Source organism: Alosa sapidissima, chromosome 11 (genome assembly GCF_018492685.1).
Source record: "Alosa sapidissima isolate fAloSap1 chromosome 11, fAloSap1.pri, whole genome shotgun sequence".
Taxonomy (NCBI): domain Eukaryota; kingdom Metazoa; phylum Chordata; class Actinopteri; order Clupeiformes; family Clupeidae; genus Alosa; species Alosa sapidissima.
The window spans coordinates 15,096,341-15,115,963 of record NC_055967.1 but is presented as its reverse complement, the minus strand read 5'-3'; the positions used below and the strand labels follow the sequence as shown (position 1 = coordinate 15,115,963).

Sequence of the window (19,623 nt, the reverse complement as noted above, 5' to 3'; positions counted from 1 at the left end):
TCCACCACTCTGAGTGCTGGATAGATCCTAGAAAGGTATTCAGTAAAGAAGAGTTGACCAAACTGTGCTTGTGTGTCTTTCAAATCTGAGCAGTTAGTCTACTATGCTAAGCAGGGTTGTGCAAAATTCGAATTGCTTCCTGTTTGCTACCTCAATTGAAATGCAAGTGAAATTCAAGAATTGAATTGGAATTTAAGAGCCAGTTTCAATTCAATTCTGGAATTTTGCACAACCCTGATGCTAAGATGCTCTGGATATAAATGAGTAATCAGAGAAATCAATTTGACAACAGTCAGTATTGCAGAAAGTGCAGTTGAGAGGCATATACTGTAAGCAACTAATCGGAAAGGGTACCAAAATATTGCCTTGTTTTGAACAACCGTTTTCAGTCAGTTACTGCACAGGCTAGTATTGAAGTAAATACCTGTAAGGAAGTTGGCAGTTACTTGAAACCGCCTGAAGGTGTTGACATGCTTAACATGTTCCCTAGACACAGGCCCGAGATTTCCTCAGTAAAAGGGCATCAGCATCAGCAAATTACAAGTGTATTTTTGCCCTGGGTCCCTGTGTGCGGCCTGCAAATAAATGCAAACGAGCCTCTCTTTAGTGATGCTTTGGATTGGATATTGCACAGATAAATCATCTTAGGGAGTGCTTTGATTGGATAATGCTGGACTGAATCATTTGAGGGTGCGCAGGAGCCACCCGGTGCAGATCTAATTGGATTAGCGGCGAGGGGAGGCCCAGCCTTTGAGGAGATTAGAATGGGCACTGATCCCGTAATTAAACTGATGGGGGGAGGAGAGGTGTGTGTGTGTGGGGGTGTTAGGAGGATAGTGAGGGATTGGCCGTCTCCTGGAAAAAAAGGTTAGGTGTGTGTGTGTGAGTGTGCGCATGAACGCAGGGGTGGACAGGAGAAGCAAAGCTGTTTAACACTGCGCTTGGCTAGGCCTCTTCAGAGAGAGAGAGAGAGAGAGAGAGAGAGAGAGAGAGAGGAGGCTTGAGTGGGCAGTGTGCAGTGGCCACGCGGTGGGCAGCTGGAGCTGGCCGAGAGAATAAGTAGCCCAGACAGTCCAGACACAAAGGCACAGGAGCTTCATGAGCTAAAGGGATGATGTTAGCGTTCCCCTCAGACTTGTTTACTCCCCTCCTAGCTGGACAATTGGCATGCTCTTTGGATTAAGCATTCTCCAAATTAGAAACTCGTCCGTAAACATACTTCAGTCCAACTTCCAAAAGTCCAGAACCTTCCAAGGTGGTGAAGCCATCAAACAATAGTGTCTGGCACTAATGAGGTATTGGAGGGCTGATGATTGCTCAAATGACGCATTTAGACAAACAAATGTCCTTACTGAAGTCATTCCTTAGAAAAAGGAAAACAAAAACCAGTAAAAGCACACTGTTTGCTGGTCAGTCGTGATGTAGTTGCACAGCTGCGATCCACTCTGTGCCGATCCACTCTGTTTTCTTCTGTTCCTTAATGAAAAATGCTAAACGCTGGATTTTGATTTGCTTTGGGACCGTTGGCTGGTTATTTTGTTGATAAGACGTCTGGCTTAAGGCTAACAGTCACTTCCCAAAGTATGTCTTTGTCCTTTCATCCGAGCCTCCACCACAAGCGGGTCGAGTCAAGTTCTGTCAATTTTGGCCCTCAGAGAAAGAACATTGGCTGCTTCTCAAACGTCTCATGTGATATCATGGGTAGCAAGTTGGCCATTGTCTGTCTATGTCCGATATGTCTCTGACATTTTTTTTAAATGGGAAAGGTCAAAGGTACTCATCTGGTCTTTGACGTCTTGTCGTTATTGGTGTTGGCTGATTACAAAGGCAGCATGCAGTTTACACACTTATATGTTTTTTCCCCAAAGGAAACTTTTTTTCCTGGAAACCAATCATTGTCTTGGTGAATGTTGTGAGTGTGTGTGGTAGTAATATTCAGGACAATAGTGTATCCAGATAGCAATCTCTGAAACATTATGAAGTTTTGATCTTAAACTGGTGAGCTGCCCAGGTGAACCATCCAGACATCACAAACAGCCTATTTGTCACTAACAAAAGCTTACCTACAGTATATGCTAAATGTTGTCGTTTGAAAATATAGTTGACAGTAATGCTGTGAAGGACTTTCCTTACACTTACATAAAACAAAGCCTGTACAGCTAGTAGAAATAGCAGGGCTATAACATGGCTATATTCCATCAAAATAAATTTGAGGATGATACCAAAAGTAGACTGAATTATATTCGCACAGGGAAACAGACTATTATACGTTATTATATTGTACATGCTGTCTGACTGTCTACGGCTCTGTGCGGCGTGTTCTCTGTGCAGGCAGCAGCTGATCAAGCCCATGGGCGTGAGGAAGGACGGCACACTGGCGCCCCTCGAGGAGACCGTAAGGGCCTGCGCTGACAACAGCAGTGACTCAGACTCAGACTGACCGCTGCCTCACCCCTCACTCCGTCTTCCTGTCTCACACTTCTGCTGCGCCACTGCCTGCATGGCCCCCGCCTGCCTGCCACACACACGCGCGCGCGCGCACACACACACACACACAGGCAGGCTCACACCTTATCCAGGCTGCACACACAGAAGGAGCAGACTCATCTCTCTCAAGTTGATATCAGTCACATTTCAATCAAAGCTCTCACCCTTTTTTGCCAAGTTGTCAATACTGAGCTGGCTTAACTGATGGGAAACAAAACCTAACCAACAGAAACAGCCAGCAGCACCTCACAGCTGACAAGTCAGGATTTGACCAAAGACTAGAGTACTGAACTAGAAGAGGAGAGAAATCAGTCTGCTTTACACTACTATGTACTATGAGTACTATGGTTACATTCCCAAAACAAGTTGTAAACACAAGCTATCTGTACATGACATGTATCTGAACATATATCAGTGTTGGTTTATGTATGGCTTATTCAGGATTTGCGTATCGAAGACTTACATAGGAATTGTTATTAAAGATGTATTGGGCACTGTGCCTTTTTAATGCCTGGTGGGTGTAGTGAAGACTGATTGTTGGAGTCATAGTAGAGAACGATTTGTGGCTCAAGCTTGTTTTTTCCCCTCTCTCTCTTGTTCCACACTTCAAACCAGAAAATGCATGGTGTTGGAATCCAACTTTCTTGTATGATTTTGTTGTTAATAGTGGGCTGTTAAACAAAAATTTCCATAACAATTGATCGTTTTATGATAAAAGCGTCAAATGGTAGGAAACCCTAATCAGACAAAACCCATATTTGTTGGCCACCTATAGTTTTGGATCTGATCGGACCTCATTTAATGTCTTTGGATCAGAATCCCTTTGTGCGTTTTTGTACCAACTATGATGCTTTTATCAACATACCTGCAAACTAGTCGCTTTTCGGCGACATTCACGTTTTTTTATTTTATCTGTGAGACTGATACAGATTTCATACCAGAGTGATAGGGAGAGAAGGAGACAAGACGGACAGATAATTGACAGGCATGGTTGGCTTCTCTTTGTGCTATTTTTGCAGACCTACCTATCAGTTGTTTCTGAGGGCGGGCTTTATCTCTCACTTTCTGTTAAGCATAGCCTGCCTGCAGCACTCATGCCCCATGCTGCACTAAAGTGTATCTCTGACTATAGACTCGAGGTAAAACATCTGATTGTCAGGCTACTTTTCTTCTGCCCTCGCTGGGAATCTAGTCCTAAATTCTTCAGCGTCGTGCTTAACAAGTCAAAGTAGCATTCCCGCAGCTGGACGTTTTGAATTCCTTTGCAAAATAAAAATAATCTGCACTGAGTGCGATTGTGAATTTACCTCGGCCTATTAGTTTAATTTTGTCTTGGAAAGGTACTGCTTGTTCATGAGTTATTTTATTCCAGTTAGCATTATATTTCCCATGTGTCGCTGATGGTTGAGTTCTCAGGGAGCGCAGACCTTTCCAAGGCCAAATGTAGCTATTTGCAACAAATCTGAAAGTGGACATAGAAAAATATTTCGAGCTGCTCAATGATAGGTGTTTTATTTGATTGTTTTCTTTGTAGCATACAGATCATAATTCTTGATTATTAGCGCAGAAAGACACCGACATGACATAACATCTTCACAAAAGGAATATCAAATAATAATGCATTGAAAAGAGATAATTATAGACCTGACATGATAGAACAGAGACCAGAAAATGGACATCCAGTCCCTTAGCTCAGGATTAGGCTTTAAAACAGATTGGCAACATTGGTGTGTTTTTTTTTTCTTTTGGATGCATAGCTGCTACGTGAAGGCCAACGTGATAGGCCTTCATTTATTTTCCTGGTTTGAGGTAGTACTCAAGAAATGTCTTCAAGGGTGGCAGGTCTGAAAATGTATTCTCCATAATAAAGATATTTATTAGGCTAAGCATAGCCTTAATTAAAAAAAAAAAAAAACAGTTGGTAGGCCTATGCCGTTTTAATCTGTAAAAATGTCAAACGCATACTTAAATGTTGCTTACTGCACGTTTATTATATGCATTATTGAATGCTTCGAATATCTACCTATGGGTATGTAATGTTAATGTTGGCTTTTCCCGTTATTTTCTTCTCAGAGTACAGCAGAATGCTTTGTTTACGTGTTAAAATCTAAAAAAGAATCTTCAACATGGATTTAGTTCCAAATATGTCACCTTTTTCAGCCCTTCTGAGTTTGCAGGTATGTATCATAAAGTGACAATTGTTTATGCTAAACTGCCCCACTAAATTAGCTGTATTCTAACGTATGGTACATATTTTGCCCCTTCTGTTTTTTGAATACCTTATTGTACAGCCTATCTCAGTTAGGAGACCTAGTTTCTTTTCTAAAGCTCTCCTGCGGTGAACTGTTAAACTGATGTAGACTGGTCTGGTCTGCATGGTGAATGAATAGCCTTTCTCTCCCAAGAGTATTACTTGTTCCTCTGATGTGGTGCCCAGGTGACTGATGAAGTCTGGTCTTGGAACTGTAATGAGCTAGCTAGTAGGGTCCTGGAAAAAAGTTATCCTGCAAGGATGTTGGCATTTCTGACCATATATGAGCACATCTTTATTGACAAGAACAGAAGCTATTGTTTGTTTGTGTGTGTGTGTGTGTGTATATATTGTATATAATTGCAAATGAGTTAATGCCTCACCTTAGACTTGCATCATGTACACAGCCACTAGAGATGACGTATTCAAGAGAAGAAAAAAAAAATCAAAAACCATCCACCAGTCTCCTAAAGAATTTGCTCTTCTGGTCAGTCTTTATGACAATCCGTTTTGTCCCTTCTCTCTTTTTCTGTGAGACTGCTGGTCTTAGCAACCAGGTGCCCCTCTGCCCCTGTAAGTCCCCCAGTGGAAGTGACCATTCCTCCCCCAGACGGACTCTTCACTGGGCCTACTTGATCTCACTCCCTCCCTTCTCCAGGGAGCTCTGAATGTCCTCTGTATAAATGTGTATGTGGGTGCTTTTGTAATTATTTTTCTCTCTTAAAATGTACTCTAATTCTACACAACCTGAAATGATTTTTTTTTTTTATACGTATATTGTTTGCTAAACCGACAATGAAGAAACTAGAGAATAAATGACATTTCTGTGACTTTTGTGCTCAGTTGTTTGTCAAGAGACTACTACAGAACTGTTAAAAGACCATTAGTACTACTTCCCTAATGCCTCTGTACACTGCATGCTCTATTTCTGGTGTGCTAAGTAGAGGTGTTCTTTTTTTGTGTGGTTTCTGCTCTTGCTCTGTTTGACAGGTATGTAGATAACAAAAGAGTGCATTCACCAAATGGAGAAACGTCCCACTTCCACTTTATGTTATCAAATGAAAAGTAGCCCTTCCCTTTGACTACCGGTTTGAATAATGCTCAAATGTCAACTCTATGCTCAAATGTTAAGAACACAATTTATTTTCACATACCACACAAAAGCAAATGTTATTACAAACCTACGTCCCATGACTAGCCCCATACCATTGTATCGGTAAATTCAATTGCTGGTAGGGTTCTTTCACACAATTTTACATTTATGAAGACAGGTCACTGCTCTAAAAGTAGCTTCTATTGTGCAGTATTGTATTACGCAAACAACATGACACACATTCACAGTTCTCATGAAAACTTTTTATTGCTTTTTATTAAACTGTGAAACTTCAATACAAATACATAACATACACAACATAAAAGGTATACAAGCACGAGTAGCAGTCTTTAACAACTGAATCATTACACTTGTAAAAATTGTACATGCAAAAGTTTTACAGTGATTTAAGCAGCTTGTCCATAAATTTAGACACAGAGTGAAGGGATGGAGAAGCCACTGTTTTGGAGGTGTTCTGTCCAGCCCACCCCATGTCTAAATGCAGTGTACCACTGGAATGCACAGCGAGGCCACATATTGTGTTTTTAACCCTAAAACTCTACAGAACACTATGTACACACAAAATTGAATAATTGCATTCTTTAATGACAAACCATGCAAAAAAGTCTCCTCTCTAAACACACACACACACACACACACACACACACACACACAGCAGGATATTGGGGTTCTTTGTTGCACTGTGGAGACATTTATTAGCATAGGAGGGAACCCCTCTGCCTGGCCTCCTCAGTGCCCCTGTAAGGAGTGTGCACACACACACACACACACACACACACACACACACACACACACACACGGGCTCTTGCCCCCCATACTAATTTAGCATGGTTTGCTCAGAGCTGGATTTAGCTCCCCATTTCAGCCTCTCCCCAAGCCAAACTCAACACACAACCCCACCCCCCCCCACACACACACACACACAAACACACACAAAACCCCAATGTCTCTCAGGAGGAGAAATGGCTTAAGCCCAAAAGAGAAAAGTTGGTCTCTGTGTGGATGGATGCGGTTCATTATTGCAATGGCTTAGCAAACACATGGAAGAAACTAAGTGAACACATGACTTACAATAAAAACAGATAAAAACCGCTGGACTCTGACAACATAAAGAGTAGATTGAACAATGCTAAGTAAGTGCCATGTTTTTGTTTACCTTCCAAACATGTTATTCTCCTTCCCCGCATGTCACGCTCCAGAACCTTTTGTGACAGCAGAGATGTGGAGGGATATCAGCAGCACACATGTGATAAGAACTACGCACACAAAACAGGACACTGGATGAAAACTGGCGTGTGTATGTGTGTGTATGCATTTATGTGTGTTTATATGTGTATGTGTGCGTGCGTGCGTGTGTATGTTTGTTAGTTACTAGGCCCAGATGACTCTGTACTCATACTGTCCGTCTCGGAGGCGTCGGACTCCTCGCTGCCCGAGCGGGCCCCACTGGAGGTTTTGGGCCGTCTGCCGGGGGGGCCGTCCACTTCTCTCCTCCCCTGCGCTGCCTGCTGCTCCATGGCATTGGTCACCCGCTGGGGAGCACACTGCAAGAGGAGGGGTCAGGGGTCATAAGTGAATCACTGTGGTTCTGGACCTGTAGGTGGACTAAGGGCCAATCTCAATTCTCTATTTTACCCCTTCCCCTTAGTTTTGCGCGTGTACGTGAGACGAAGGGTTATCTCAATTCTCATTTTGATCGAGGGGTAGGGATAAGGGCAAGGGGTAGATACCCTTTTAAACCAAGCAAGATCGGGAGCTTACTTGAAGCCGAGGGGTAAGAGAAATACCCAACATACACCGCTCACACCGGAAAAACAAGTACACCGAGAGATTCATTGACATGAAATGTTGGCATTAATAAGGATTATAAAATTAAAATGGTAATTGTTTTATGTTGCATTCAATCTTGTGACCATATATTGAAGGTCCTGTTCTTCATGAGGAAGTTTTCAAAAATCGCTGTTTTGTGAATGTTAACAGCACATCATCATTTGTGCGAATGTCTCGCATTTTACATATTTCCATGTCTGATATAGCCTACCCCGCGAATTGGCAGAATACCATGTCAGAAATGTAAGTCCAACAGCAGCTAAATTCGCTGAACTTTTTTACCGCTCGTCTGATATGAATGCTGCATAAGCCTACTGCTGCCGACTCCTCGCATAGGCTATTACAGGTAGCGGTTGCTTCTGATGTCAAGTAACGACCAATTGGATATTATTAATATATCCAAAGGAGTTGTGGGATGTTTACATAGCAAACTGCATGTTTATTTTGTCCCCCATCCCTGTTTCATTCACCCGGACCAGGAGGTAGGTTGTGAACGAACATAGGCACGTTCTGCTGTTGTTGAAATAATTCCTGAACGGTTTTATTCCGAGCTGAAAATGCAATGATAGCCTATTTGACAGAAGACAGGTTGCTAGTGACAAAATATTAGCTTTCAGTGTGGTACGATCTCTGTAAATTACATTAATTCAAGTGTTTCAATCATCCCGCTCTCCCTTGTGGTTGGCTAGTGGCATCTCATTTCCAAGGGGAATATTTTCACCCCTATGTCTTGCCACTCGGTTTCGAGGGACAAGGGCTAGGGGTAAGATGAAGGGATAGGGGAAGGGGAAAAATAGAGAATTGAGATTGGCCCTAAGTCTCTCTGGGTCTACTGGGCAAGGGGGGCCTTAGGAACAGCACAGAGAACCTTTGACTTAACTCAGAAATATTACTTTCATTCTCTCTTCAAGTCAGTGTCCCCCCCTTTTCAGTTGGGATGCTGGATGCTGGCTGTTTCACCATTCAGCTGGATACAATTGGCATTTCAGGGCAACTTTGTTTTGTTGTAGCAGCTGTATGTTACATTTGAGCATGTCTTTACAGATCGGCAGTATTAATTCTCCATTCTATTAGCGGAGAAGGGTCATCATGGCATGCAATACTATAAGAGCAAGTCAGGCAGTGGATGGGGACATACCCGGTTCTCCTGACTCCACATGAGCTCCTGGATCTCCTGGTGCCAGCCCAGGACCTGGGCCAGCTTGCTGACCGACTCGCTCAGATCTCCGAGCTCCATGTAGTCTCCTCGGCGCAGCGGCCGGCGCTCAAATGGCCCCACCGCGTTCCGGTTCAGCAGCAGCCGCGGCACTGTCGAACGCACCGTATTCACCAGGCTGGCAAATGGCTCAATCTACACACACAATGACACAGGAGTCATTCTCTCATAGATTAATCATGCATATGTGTGACTAAAGCACCACTTATAGTATGATGTAATTTAACACTTAGAACGGGAGATTCAAAGTCTGTTCTGTTACTAACACTGAAGTTAAAGACCCGGTCTGCTGTAAAAGCATTGTTTTAGCCATGTTGCTTTCCATTTTAATTGCACTCAGAATCACTTTCTATTTCCAAATTGCACCCTTGGATATGAATAACAGTACTGCTGCCTGTGGTGCCAGTACACAAGCAGTCTGGGTAAATATGAAGAACAATTTGTGAACTTCCAAACCCTCACCTGTAAAGACGTGCCCATGATCATGAGGAGGTCTGCCTTGGGGAAGTCGGTGGTGTGCTGGAAGTACTTTTGTGGCAGATCCTCCCCAAAGAACACAACGTCAGGTTTAACCGTGGCCTGGCAAAATGAGCACGTTGGGACGCTGCCACACATGATGGCTCTCTGGAAATGAGGAGTGTAGAGAGATCAGCATCCGCAGTAACGTATGAAGTGTTTCAGTGCATGCGCTAGTTCCCACGGGCTGAAGGCCAGGGAGGACGTACCTTGGCCTCCTCCGATGGATACGGCGTGTAGCACAAATGGCACGACGCTGTGTCGAAACTGCCATGGGCCTCCACAAGCTTGTCCTCTGGGATGCCACACACTACGGACACACATTCATCATTAGGCATAATTATACACCAACATTAGCTTATTTGTTGCACATGCCTGCATTGCGAATCAAACTGAATTGTGGGTGAAATGCACTGTATGATTTCTGCAGTGCACAGTAACGTCTTCAGACCCCCTATTGGAATTCCTCCACAAGGCTAATCAGCCTAAAGGGCCACAGTCTAGAGCAGCGGTTCCCAAACTTTTTTTCCTGCATACCACCACCTACATCCTGACTCGGCTCACGTACCCCCACCAACCGACGACACATAAAAATGTAACACATTCTATTGATGCATTTCAGGCATCATGTGTAATTAGCCGCACTACATGATAACAAATAGCAAAATCAAAATGTGCAACTGGTCTATGAGCTCTCACACTAAAACAAACAGTGTGGAGAACAAAATTATGAAACACAAAGAACAAAGAGAACATATGCTTAAGATAAAAAAAAAAAACCCTACCCCCTAGTAGAAGCTCGCGTACCATAGTTTGGGAACCGCTGGTCTAGACAACAGGACTGTAAAGGAGTAGATTTGGGTCCCACTCACTGCGCTCCAGGCCGTCGATGTTCTGTGTGTACAGGCGCAGCAGCAGGCCCTTCTGGTGCAGCATGTGGAGGAAGTAGTGCACGTAGTTGGGCCGGTGGTGGCCCGGGTACAGCTCCTTAGCCAGGGAGAAGAAGGGCCGCGGGTCATTGGAGAAGTAGTCGATGTTGAAGATGGCCTCTGGGTAAGGGATGTCATACTTTTCCAAGTTGGCGTACAGACCAGTCCCAGGTGTCCTGCAGGAACATGGGACACAAGGATGTTTCAGACGTTGGCAAGTGCTTTTCATCACGTTTCTGTATCAGACAGAATAAATAACCAACCACTAGTCCGACAAACCAGAGTCTGATTTAAGCAAACCCTACCTGATTTCGGAAATCAGAAGGATACCCAATATATACCCAGTACTGGGATTAACCACAATATTACACTTTCCATTTAGCTGTCAACTACACTGAGAACCAGCTGGATTCTAGCACTCCAGGACTAACCAATAGCATTATTTAACTATGATGAGTAATATAATACATTGATTCACTCGTTTAAATCAGTGATCAGTTCCCCCACCTGAAGTCTGGGATCCCGCTGGCAGTGCTGATACCAGCCCCTGCGACCACCACTATGTTCTTCAGTCGGCCAAGCTTGATGAGACGGGCTATGGTGCCCAGGCCACTTTTTGGGGCTGAGGGAGGGACTGAGAGTGAGGCTTCGGGGTGGGCGCCAACGTCTGCTAGAATGCCACTGGTACCCGTTTTGGAGGGTCTCCCTCGGCTGAAACAAAACGCCAGAGATCGCATGGTCACTACTGACACTCATCTCTGCAGAGGTGGCAACGGACTTCATCAGGCAAAGGTCTTAGCGGGATTAACAAAGAAAATGTTAGATAATAAACGACAATATCTCATGGTATGCCTTATGTCTATTATATTAGACAACATAGATGTCTGACAATTCTAATAATTGACACTAGAGTGCCAGGGGATCCTCACCGAGCTACTGAGGCCTGCTGTTCACTGACACTCATCAAGCTGAGGTCCTGAACGAGGCCCGTGTCTGACTGTCGGCCACCTGCGTGGGCCTGGGGGCCTGAGCTAGTTCCAGAGGCCTGGGGCTGGAGTAAGTCTGCCTGCCTGGAATGGGTGGAGGAACTGCGGGTGACTCTGCTGAGAGCAGGCTGGGTGGATCTCTTGTCCCTGGATGACTTGGCCTTGCTCATATCTCCACCTGTTGGTACATAGGAATAGGAATAGACATAGGAATACTGTGTACATTAGTGTCTATACTTATAAAATACAATTCACGGATAAATGTATTGAGTCCCACTAGTGCAACAGTTCTTATTTCCATTGCTATGGAAAACATTACAAATGTTATATAATTCTTCTGAACAGGCAAATAAATAATAGAACGCATCTGCTCATGAATGCCTCTGAAACTGAGCCACTGATTAATAAATAATGTTTCCAAAAATGAACAGATTCAAAGACCAAAAGGATCATTCATAATTCAAGCTGTGCTGTGTATTTTCAAAACCATATCATTCAGTAATTCTCAGATCCTTTCAAATATTCTGTAATACAGTAGCTCCTAATTTTCTTTTTCTCAGCATGTCTGATTGACTCCCCTTTCATTATTTGCAGGCCTCCTTGGATCACTCAGCCGCTTCCCACCCTTTTCCCTTTTCTTCTCCCGCCGCCTCCTCCTCCCCCATCCCTGAGCCCCGTCAGCCATATTTAAAAGCACTTACATTAAAATCATTGGGCCACTTCTTTGTGTCCTGTGGCTTTAGTCTGTGAGAAGCTGCGATGTTTTAAAACTGTCACCGAACAAACAAAAGCTAATGGTTGCAATATATTAGCGTTTGCCCCCCCCCCCCCCCCCCCCCTCTCACAGTCCCCTCCACACCCCACCCTGGCCACCTCCTCTTGGCCAGCTATGCTAATACTGCCCACAGCTGTGGCAGCTTTATGGCCCAAAGGTGGTGGAGGGGGGCAAGGGCACGCTAGACTGACTGTGTGTCAACAAACCCAGCTGGAGCAGAAAGGAGGAAGCCCCCCGAGATGGCCCCTGAAAAAGCAAAGGAGAAGTTGAGAGAAGAGAGGGAGGGAGAGGGAAGGAGAGAGAGATAGATAGAGAGAGAAAGTGAGGGAGGGAGGGAGAGCACAAGCAATGAAAAGGAAGAAGAAGATAGCGTAGCGTGGGGGTGGGGAGTGAAGGATATAGCAGCAGAGTTCAATAAGAAAAGGGTGACAGTTGAGGAGGAGGAAAGAGGAGGGAAGTGGAGAGGCCTGGGCAGGCGAGAGCAGAAGAGAGGAGAGGATCAGGGAGAAGAGAGAGAGAGAGAGAGAGGGACAGGGAGTGAAGACAGAGAGAAAAGAGTAAGTGGGGCAGAGAGAGGGGAGAAGATAATGTTGTTCCACAGGGCTTCAAAGACTTCCGTCTACTGAATGCGAGAGAAAGAACACAGAAAAAAGAGAGAGAATTCTACAAGAAATGGAAGGAAAGAGTGGTGGAGGACTGAAAGACACTGAGCAACATAAGGAGGAGGGACCTGTGTGTGTAGAGGACAGACTCCCATAAAAACCCAGGCCAGCCCAGTGGCATATCAGGCCTATAAGCCATTCCCCTCAGAGCAGTTCCTCTTCAGCATGGAGCCCTGGGAGGCCAGTGGGGAGGAGTAGGGCCATAAAACCATTTAGAGACAGGCACCAGAGACGGCTTCCCATGGGACTTAAACATGTACATTACAGTCACAACACTTTCAGAGAATATGGGATCAGGATCTTGATCACGACAATGTGCTATGTCCTGCTTGCAATCTGCTTCTCAAGTGACAGGTAGGCAAATCTTTTAGTTCTGTATTGGTAAGTCGTTTAAAAAATTGATTAGATTCTTTATTAACACTGGGCTTGAAGTCATGTAGCACTATTAAAAGTCATGGGGGGAGTTGGGGGAGTTGTGCTCTTTGTGTCATCACTACTCTCAGGCACACTGCTGGGAACTGCCTATAAATCACAGCCTAGCTTATTAAGGCCTTAGCTGCCATGGGGGGGCCACGGCCCCACACTCACCCGTGCACAACACAACAACATGGGCATGGATTACAGATAAATACAACCTCGGTTCAGATGGACACCTGTGCTCAGTCTGTCTATATGGAATCACACACACACACAATATTGTGTACAAGATATTTGAACACACACAAACAACACACACACAAGATTCCACTTGTGGACAAATGATGGGGCTCCCTGAGCCTGTTGTGATTGGAGATGATAAATTAAGCAATACAGGCCCCTTGTCAACCAGGCAGGTTAATTACACACATTACTCACTGGCCCGCAAAGGCCAGCAGCTAAACCCCAATCATCTTCACACCACCGCTGCTCACCCAGAAAGTGGAAGAACCTGGTTCTGTGAGGAATTTAATACAGGTGAATGCTGATCTGGATTGTTGGCTTTTCCAAAAACAACCTGTGGGCTGTAGATGGAGTTGAGTTTAAGGTTGTGACGGGGTGACGAGGTGATGGGCGTGAGCTGGCCCTTGTCTGTTACTAAACAGAGACTTCACCAAATCTGCTGTGTTGACAGGGAAAAACCAACATGGTCGCCGTGGGTTACAGAAACCATGGTGGCGGTGATGGTTGTTGGAGGAGGGGCAAAGCAACAGTGTGTGGGCAATGGAATGAGGGGCCGCTGGTCAGCTGGATCCTCCCCATCAGCACAGCTTAGCTTCCCCATTAGCAGCAATTAGCTGTGCTCAAGGCCACAGTCTCAAAGCTGGGAACGACGGCATGCTCTCAAAATTACATCAACGGACCAGTCAGATCAGTGAGAAGTCTCTCTTGAGGCAAATTCTAAGAAACTGAGTTTGTAAGTGTAACATTGCATCATGGGAAATCTGTGCAGTTAGTGTGAGGGTTGAGAGGGCCCTGGTCCGAGTCATTATTACCCAATCAGGATTGTCTAAGAGCCCTTTCCTCCTCATGGCATATCTTCAACTTCCCCTTAGCCCTCTCCGCCAGCCTAGAGTCCACCTCCACACCCACTACGTCCTCCCTCAGACCACCAGGAGTGCCACTGGCCCCTCTGGGGGGAGGCTACTGTAATCTAATTAGAGCTGCCTCACAATGCCGCGTGCCGCCTCACTGCTCTCCGTAGCCCACACCCACCACACACACAGAAAGCTGCTTTAATCCCTTTGTGTGACATCTTTTCCAGCCAAACATCCCTCCCCGACCACAGACCCTCTCCAGCCAGCCAACCAACCGGGCCCAGATAGCTGACGGACGAAAGGGAGCCCAGCCTCGACCAGGCCTCTCAGCGCTGCCTCCCGACTGGGGAGGGTGAGCAGCCAGACACCCTGCTGAGACCCAAGGCTCACGGGCCAAACAAAAGTGACGACGGACTCTCCAGCACTGATGCGACAAAGAATAAATAAAGAAAGAGATGAAAGGAGGGGAGAAGAGCGGATGTTAACCATCTTTCTGCTCTCTCGCTCGTTTGTTCTAAGCGTACTCGGCTTTTGGACCGGCAGTACTCAGTGGGCCAGCCGTTCTTTGATCTCTGCTGCCCCCTGTGCAAGTTCTGGGCTCAGCATGCTGGTCGTCAAGGAGACCACTTCAGCACTTGTGGAGAGCCCAAAGGCCTGTTCCTCTGTCTCCTCCCCTCTACTAATGACATATCACTTAGTGTGGCATCTTTGTTGGATACAATTGATACAATGCAACTAATTTGTGATGAATATATTGTTTGTTCAAAGGGAAAGTGTGTGTGTGTGTGAGAGAGTCAGAGAGAGAGAACACATAGGCCTACTGCTGTTGCCAACAGCAACTAATAACTGTCCCCACAGTTGCTTCTCCCACACACATAGGGATTTATGCGTCCTCTGTTGTTTGGTGTGGAAAAGAGAAATGTTTGTTTAGGTTCAGGGGTCCTTTCAAGAACGGTAATCTCCGATTAAGACACATACAGCTATAAAAATAGATATTTTAAATGGCTTCAATGATGTTATCAACTAATGGTGTAAGAGAAATGTGAGATCAGTAGCATCTACAGATTTTTCAAACTAAAGATTTAAATGCAAAGTAGCAAAAATGTTGATACTATTAAATAGATTATAACTTTATCACAATTTGTTCCGAGCATACCTGTCAACACTCCCGTTTTTCCCGGGTTTCTCCCGTATTTCAAGGTCATCTCCCAGCACCCTCCCGTTTTGTTATTTCTCCCGGAAAACTCCCGTAATTTGCATGGCCATCAAACTTCATTTTAAAATCATTGATCCATTCAGGTTGCCAGGTTGTGTATGAAATACACCCTAGCCTACACATACACGATCACTTAGTTTCAATTTCAACTGTTTTGTCATAGGCTAAAACCTGGCAACCCAAAACCCAAATAAGGAAGCGGGTGCCAACTGCGCAGCCTGAGTCTAGTCGTAAGCAAGCTAGTTGAATGGCCTACTCCAGAACTAGCTGTTGTGAAATTGTTGGGAATTTAATTGATTAACACATCACATAAACTGTTATTGAGTGTTGTTGATACACTGAACTTGTTCCCTCGGAACCAAATCTGACAGCAAGCAGCTTTGGAGTCTTAGAAGTAGGCTGCAGGCAGGCAGTGGATACATAACTGGCATGCGTAAGGTAATGGTAAGGTAAAAGCAACGACCAAAATGCAGTGTTGAAACACGTGTATGAAACGTATTAAATATGCAAAAACAGATCCGGTATAAACACTGACCCCCCCCCCCCCCCCCGAAAAAAAATCTCCCGTTTTTGGAAAGCTAAATGTTGACAGGTATGGTTCCGAGTGATGCATTATAATGACCCATCCTTTCAACAACCTGAGCCAGCTGCCTTGTAAAAAGATTATATATGGCCAGATTACAATAGTTATCACACATGTAGTGGTACTAAACTTGCACTGAAGTGGAATTATACTGCTCCCTTGTGGGGAACATAGCACTATGGTTCAGCTGAAATCCTACACTTGAGTTCTACAGAGACACAAATATATTTGCTATCCTTACTCTGTGCAAAATCATATGTGGTGCGTAGCCTATTTGTTGAGATGACAGGAGTGGCAACCCAATGGGTCTGCCTTTTCAATGAACAGGCTATCCCTTTTCTGAAAAAAGACACTTAAAGGATACTCAATGCATAACGGGTCACTTCTCTGACCGCTACACCAAAGGTATGTAATGCAATACCAGACATTCTGAAAATGGAGTGTGAAAATGAGGTTAGAGGTAAAATAGAGGTTGCATTCTTCCTATTATGAGTGAGTGTACCATTGTCATGTGTGTGTCAAGTGTGTCATTATAATAAAGTGTTATACTTTAAATTGTATAATAAACTGTTAACATAGTGTTGCTTTAAGTGGGCCCCAAGGCAACCCCAAAAGGGGACAGAGGGAGAAATAGGAAGGTAATACTGTTACGGATCAGGCAATGTTGTTAAAAAAAGAAATAAACACAGCACTATGGGAGGAAACTATAGACACAATACTGTCTCCTTCAAAACCATTAGAAAAAGTCTAGCCTATATTTGCTGTGTTCCATCAGTTGGTGTGTTGAATGAACCAGATAACTAAAAATGTAGTGAAGCATAGTAGGCATAGGCTTTAATTAACACAGAGCATGATTTGATACCTTACCTATAGTCAAACAAACCCTTCCATTCTTTCACACAAACATACGTAGGCATGTTGGGGAGGTAACCAGGTACGCTATGCTATTGGAGGTGCAAACAAATGCCGCATCGCCATTGAGATCACATAGAAAGGAGCTGGCTCAAGGGTTGTACAAGTATTTTATCATGTTTATTTGTATAATGAAAGCATCGTTTTACATCCAGTGGGGTATTTCACAAAACCTAGATAGGGGGTTAAGATGGGATTTTTAGGTTATCCTGGATGAATTTAGCCTTGACTTGGTTTCACAAAAGAGATGGCACATAAGTTACCATGGGGATTTATTCTCTGCACCTAGCCTGGTCCCGTTAGTTAATTCTAATGGTAATTATGTCGTCTTATTGGTTCAGCTAGCGGTCATTCACATCAGACCTGTTAAGTGCTAATTTTTGAGGAGCTTTATTCCATTTATAAACTATTTGCTCAATGTATTTGCTCGCAAAACAAAACAGTTTGTCTGCCTACTACCAAATGGTTAGACCAACTCTTTTAATTGTGATAGCCTTATAATTATTAACATAGGCCTAGGTACTCATGTTTGCTTATTTTATTGATAGACGTTTGATGAATAGCCTACTGTAGTTGACTGGAAGTGGAGGGGCAGGTTTTCGAAGGTATTTTCAACTATAATATTAAGGTATATCATACTATGTTGTGCATCTTTGCAGTGGCAAGCGCTTTCTTAATGACGTTGCGTACCGAGACAAGGAAACTCTCACACATGGGTTCATTCGTAAATTTGCATTCAGTTGGTCTACCACGCCTACTCCTGCTGTTTTACAGAAATAGCCATGATTCCCCATTCCAAAAAGGACAACTTTACTTCATTGTTAGTCTATATCAAAAGCGGTTGTTCACAGTGTGAATGACGCTATTTTCAGCGTCTTTTTTATTCCAACCGTGGGCACTTTGGAGCAGAAACGAGAACGCGCACACATCCTGAATTAGGCCTAGGCCTACTTACACCTGGCTTCCTACTCATCCTGGATTGGCATTAGTGAAACGAGTTGAGCTAGGATGACCAGACAACGCTATGTAAAACCTCGCTTTATCACTTATCTTGGATGTCTTAATTCTGCCTTTGTGAAATACCCCTCTGGTGTGTTCACTTCTGGCTCCTTGGCATTTTGGTAAAGACGAGCTATTTGACGTCTTTAGAACACTAAACATATCGGAGGTGCTAATGTTGAGTTACCTGTCTCCATTTTTTGACGTTTATTATGTAGTTACAAAATATTTTTCTGCGCTCAAATTGTGCTATTGCTCGCTCATAAAAGTGGAACAAATGTAACTCCATAGTTTATAGCCTATGAAATATTAGGCTAATAGTCTATTCAAAGTAGGTGCCTGTTTAAAATCAACCAAAACTCCGATATTGTTTGCACCTCCAAGTGGTCTGTGACGTAAGCTTGTGTGAAAGAATTTAACTTTTTCTTTAGCCAGAAACATTCAACCAAAAGATGCAGTTAGTCTCTCAATTAGTCACCTACTCACAAACCATATGCCACACATACTGACCATTCTACGAGATATGCATGCAAAATAACACTACCGAGTAAACAAATAGAACACAGTGACTTGGGAATATTCATACTGCCACCTTGTGGTCTCGCCGTATTTTACAGATGGATCGATAACAAAGCTACATTTTAAACGGTTCTCAATAACTGTACAGAGGTTGTTCAGTTAACAGTTGGCCCAGTCTATGGCATGTAGCGTAGCCTAGGTCGCCCAATTGGCAGAAAACCCGTAGGGCTAGGCATGGTGAAGTCATAGCCTATCCCATAAATTGCAGACCCCATCCCTTGCAATTATATCTTAGGTCCTCTTTATTAGCGATTGTTAGAGTAAAAACTGTAAGGGAGCAAATATATCATCATTAGTATGAAAGTCTATAAAGATATCATCATAGTATGAAAGTCTATGTTCTCGCAGAACTGCCTTTTTTCGCAGTTAGCTACGGCATGAATTGATACAGGACACATTCTTTGGAAGTGGTCTACCAAATTCGCGTTCTTTTCACAGCATCCATAATCTGTAAAACGTGATGGTTTGGAGAGCGACAAAGTGGCGACATAGCCAGTACGTAGGCTACGACAGTATTAAAAGATGATCGTTCACCTTACCTGCTACTACTTCAGGGACCCTGGATGTTGATAAAGTGCAACCGGGAGTGTCTCCGCTCAGCGAAGCAGGGCACTTGTGTTTTTACATCAAATATCGGATTGTGGCGCTTTCAGCAGTCACCACAGTGTTACTCCGCACACGAACATGACCAGATATTAAAAAGATACATTAAATCAGTTTCTATGTTAGCTTGTATCTCAGAACAACATGTTACAGCCTCTAGCAGAGAGGAAGTACGTCACTTTGTCATTTTAGTGCGGGAAAATGGTCCCGTTCTTCTCGGTTGTCAACAGAATTCACCCAAGCCTACAGCAGCTGGTAGGCTGGTAGCCTACTCTCACTGATCCCGCCAAAATCTGCTGTCAGTCACTAAGCTTGTCAGTGATTTATAGCCTAGTATCAATAATTAGGCCACATTGTTAGGCTACCAAACAGAGTAGCTGTCAATAGTGTGGCTTGGCTTGAACTAATTTGAACAACAACGAACCACCTGTGATCCAAAGTCGCTCCTCCA

The 19,623-nt window shown here is 44.1% G+C and overlaps 2 protein-coding genes across 8 annotated transcripts in view; one reads left to right on the top strand and one right to left on the bottom strand.

The window, feature by feature from the left end:
• ric8b (RIC8 guanine nucleotide exchange factor B) overlaps nt 1-5,568 on the top strand; it is a 15,520-nt gene extending 9,952 nt beyond the window's left edge. For 3 of the 6 annotated variants that reach the window (XM_042109112.1, XM_042109116.1, XM_042109119.1), the window contains exons 10-11: nt 2,332-2,395; nt 4,561-5,568. In XM_042109112.1, the coding sequence (XP_041965046.1) occupies nt 2,332-2,395; nt 4,561-4,623 (127 nt within the window). In that variant the 3' untranslated portion in view covers nt 4,624-5,568. Of the gene's footprint in view, nt 1-2,331 lie in introns of all 6 variants that reach the window. The other 3 variants (XM_042109118.1, XM_042109117.1, XM_042109115.1) reach the window with 2 other exon arrangements.
• On the bottom strand, nt 2,045-19,623 carry si:dkey-103i16.6 (uncharacterized protein LOC557125 homolog). Of its 2 annotated transcripts, none has more exons than XM_042109121.1 (8): nt 19,109-19,623; nt 11,273-11,507; nt 10,851-11,054; nt 10,287-10,519; nt 9,624-9,724; nt 9,361-9,522; nt 8,893-9,033; nt 2,045-2,134 (listed from the first exon to the last, which is right to left on the bottom strand). In XM_042109121.1, the coding sequence occupies exons 2-8, from the start codon at nt 11,497-11,499 to the stop codon at nt 2,060-2,062; spliced, it is 1,143 nt and encodes a 380-aa protein (XP_041965055.1). In that variant the 5' UTR covers nt 11,500-11,507; nt 19,109-19,623; the 3' UTR covers nt 2,045-2,059. The 2 variants fall into 2 exon arrangements, with proteins under 2 accessions (XP_041965055.1, XP_041965054.1); XM_042109120.1 differs by lacking the exon at nt 2,045-2,134 and adding an exon at nt 6,073-7,396 and having other exon boundaries at nt 8,821-9,033; nt 19,109-19,621.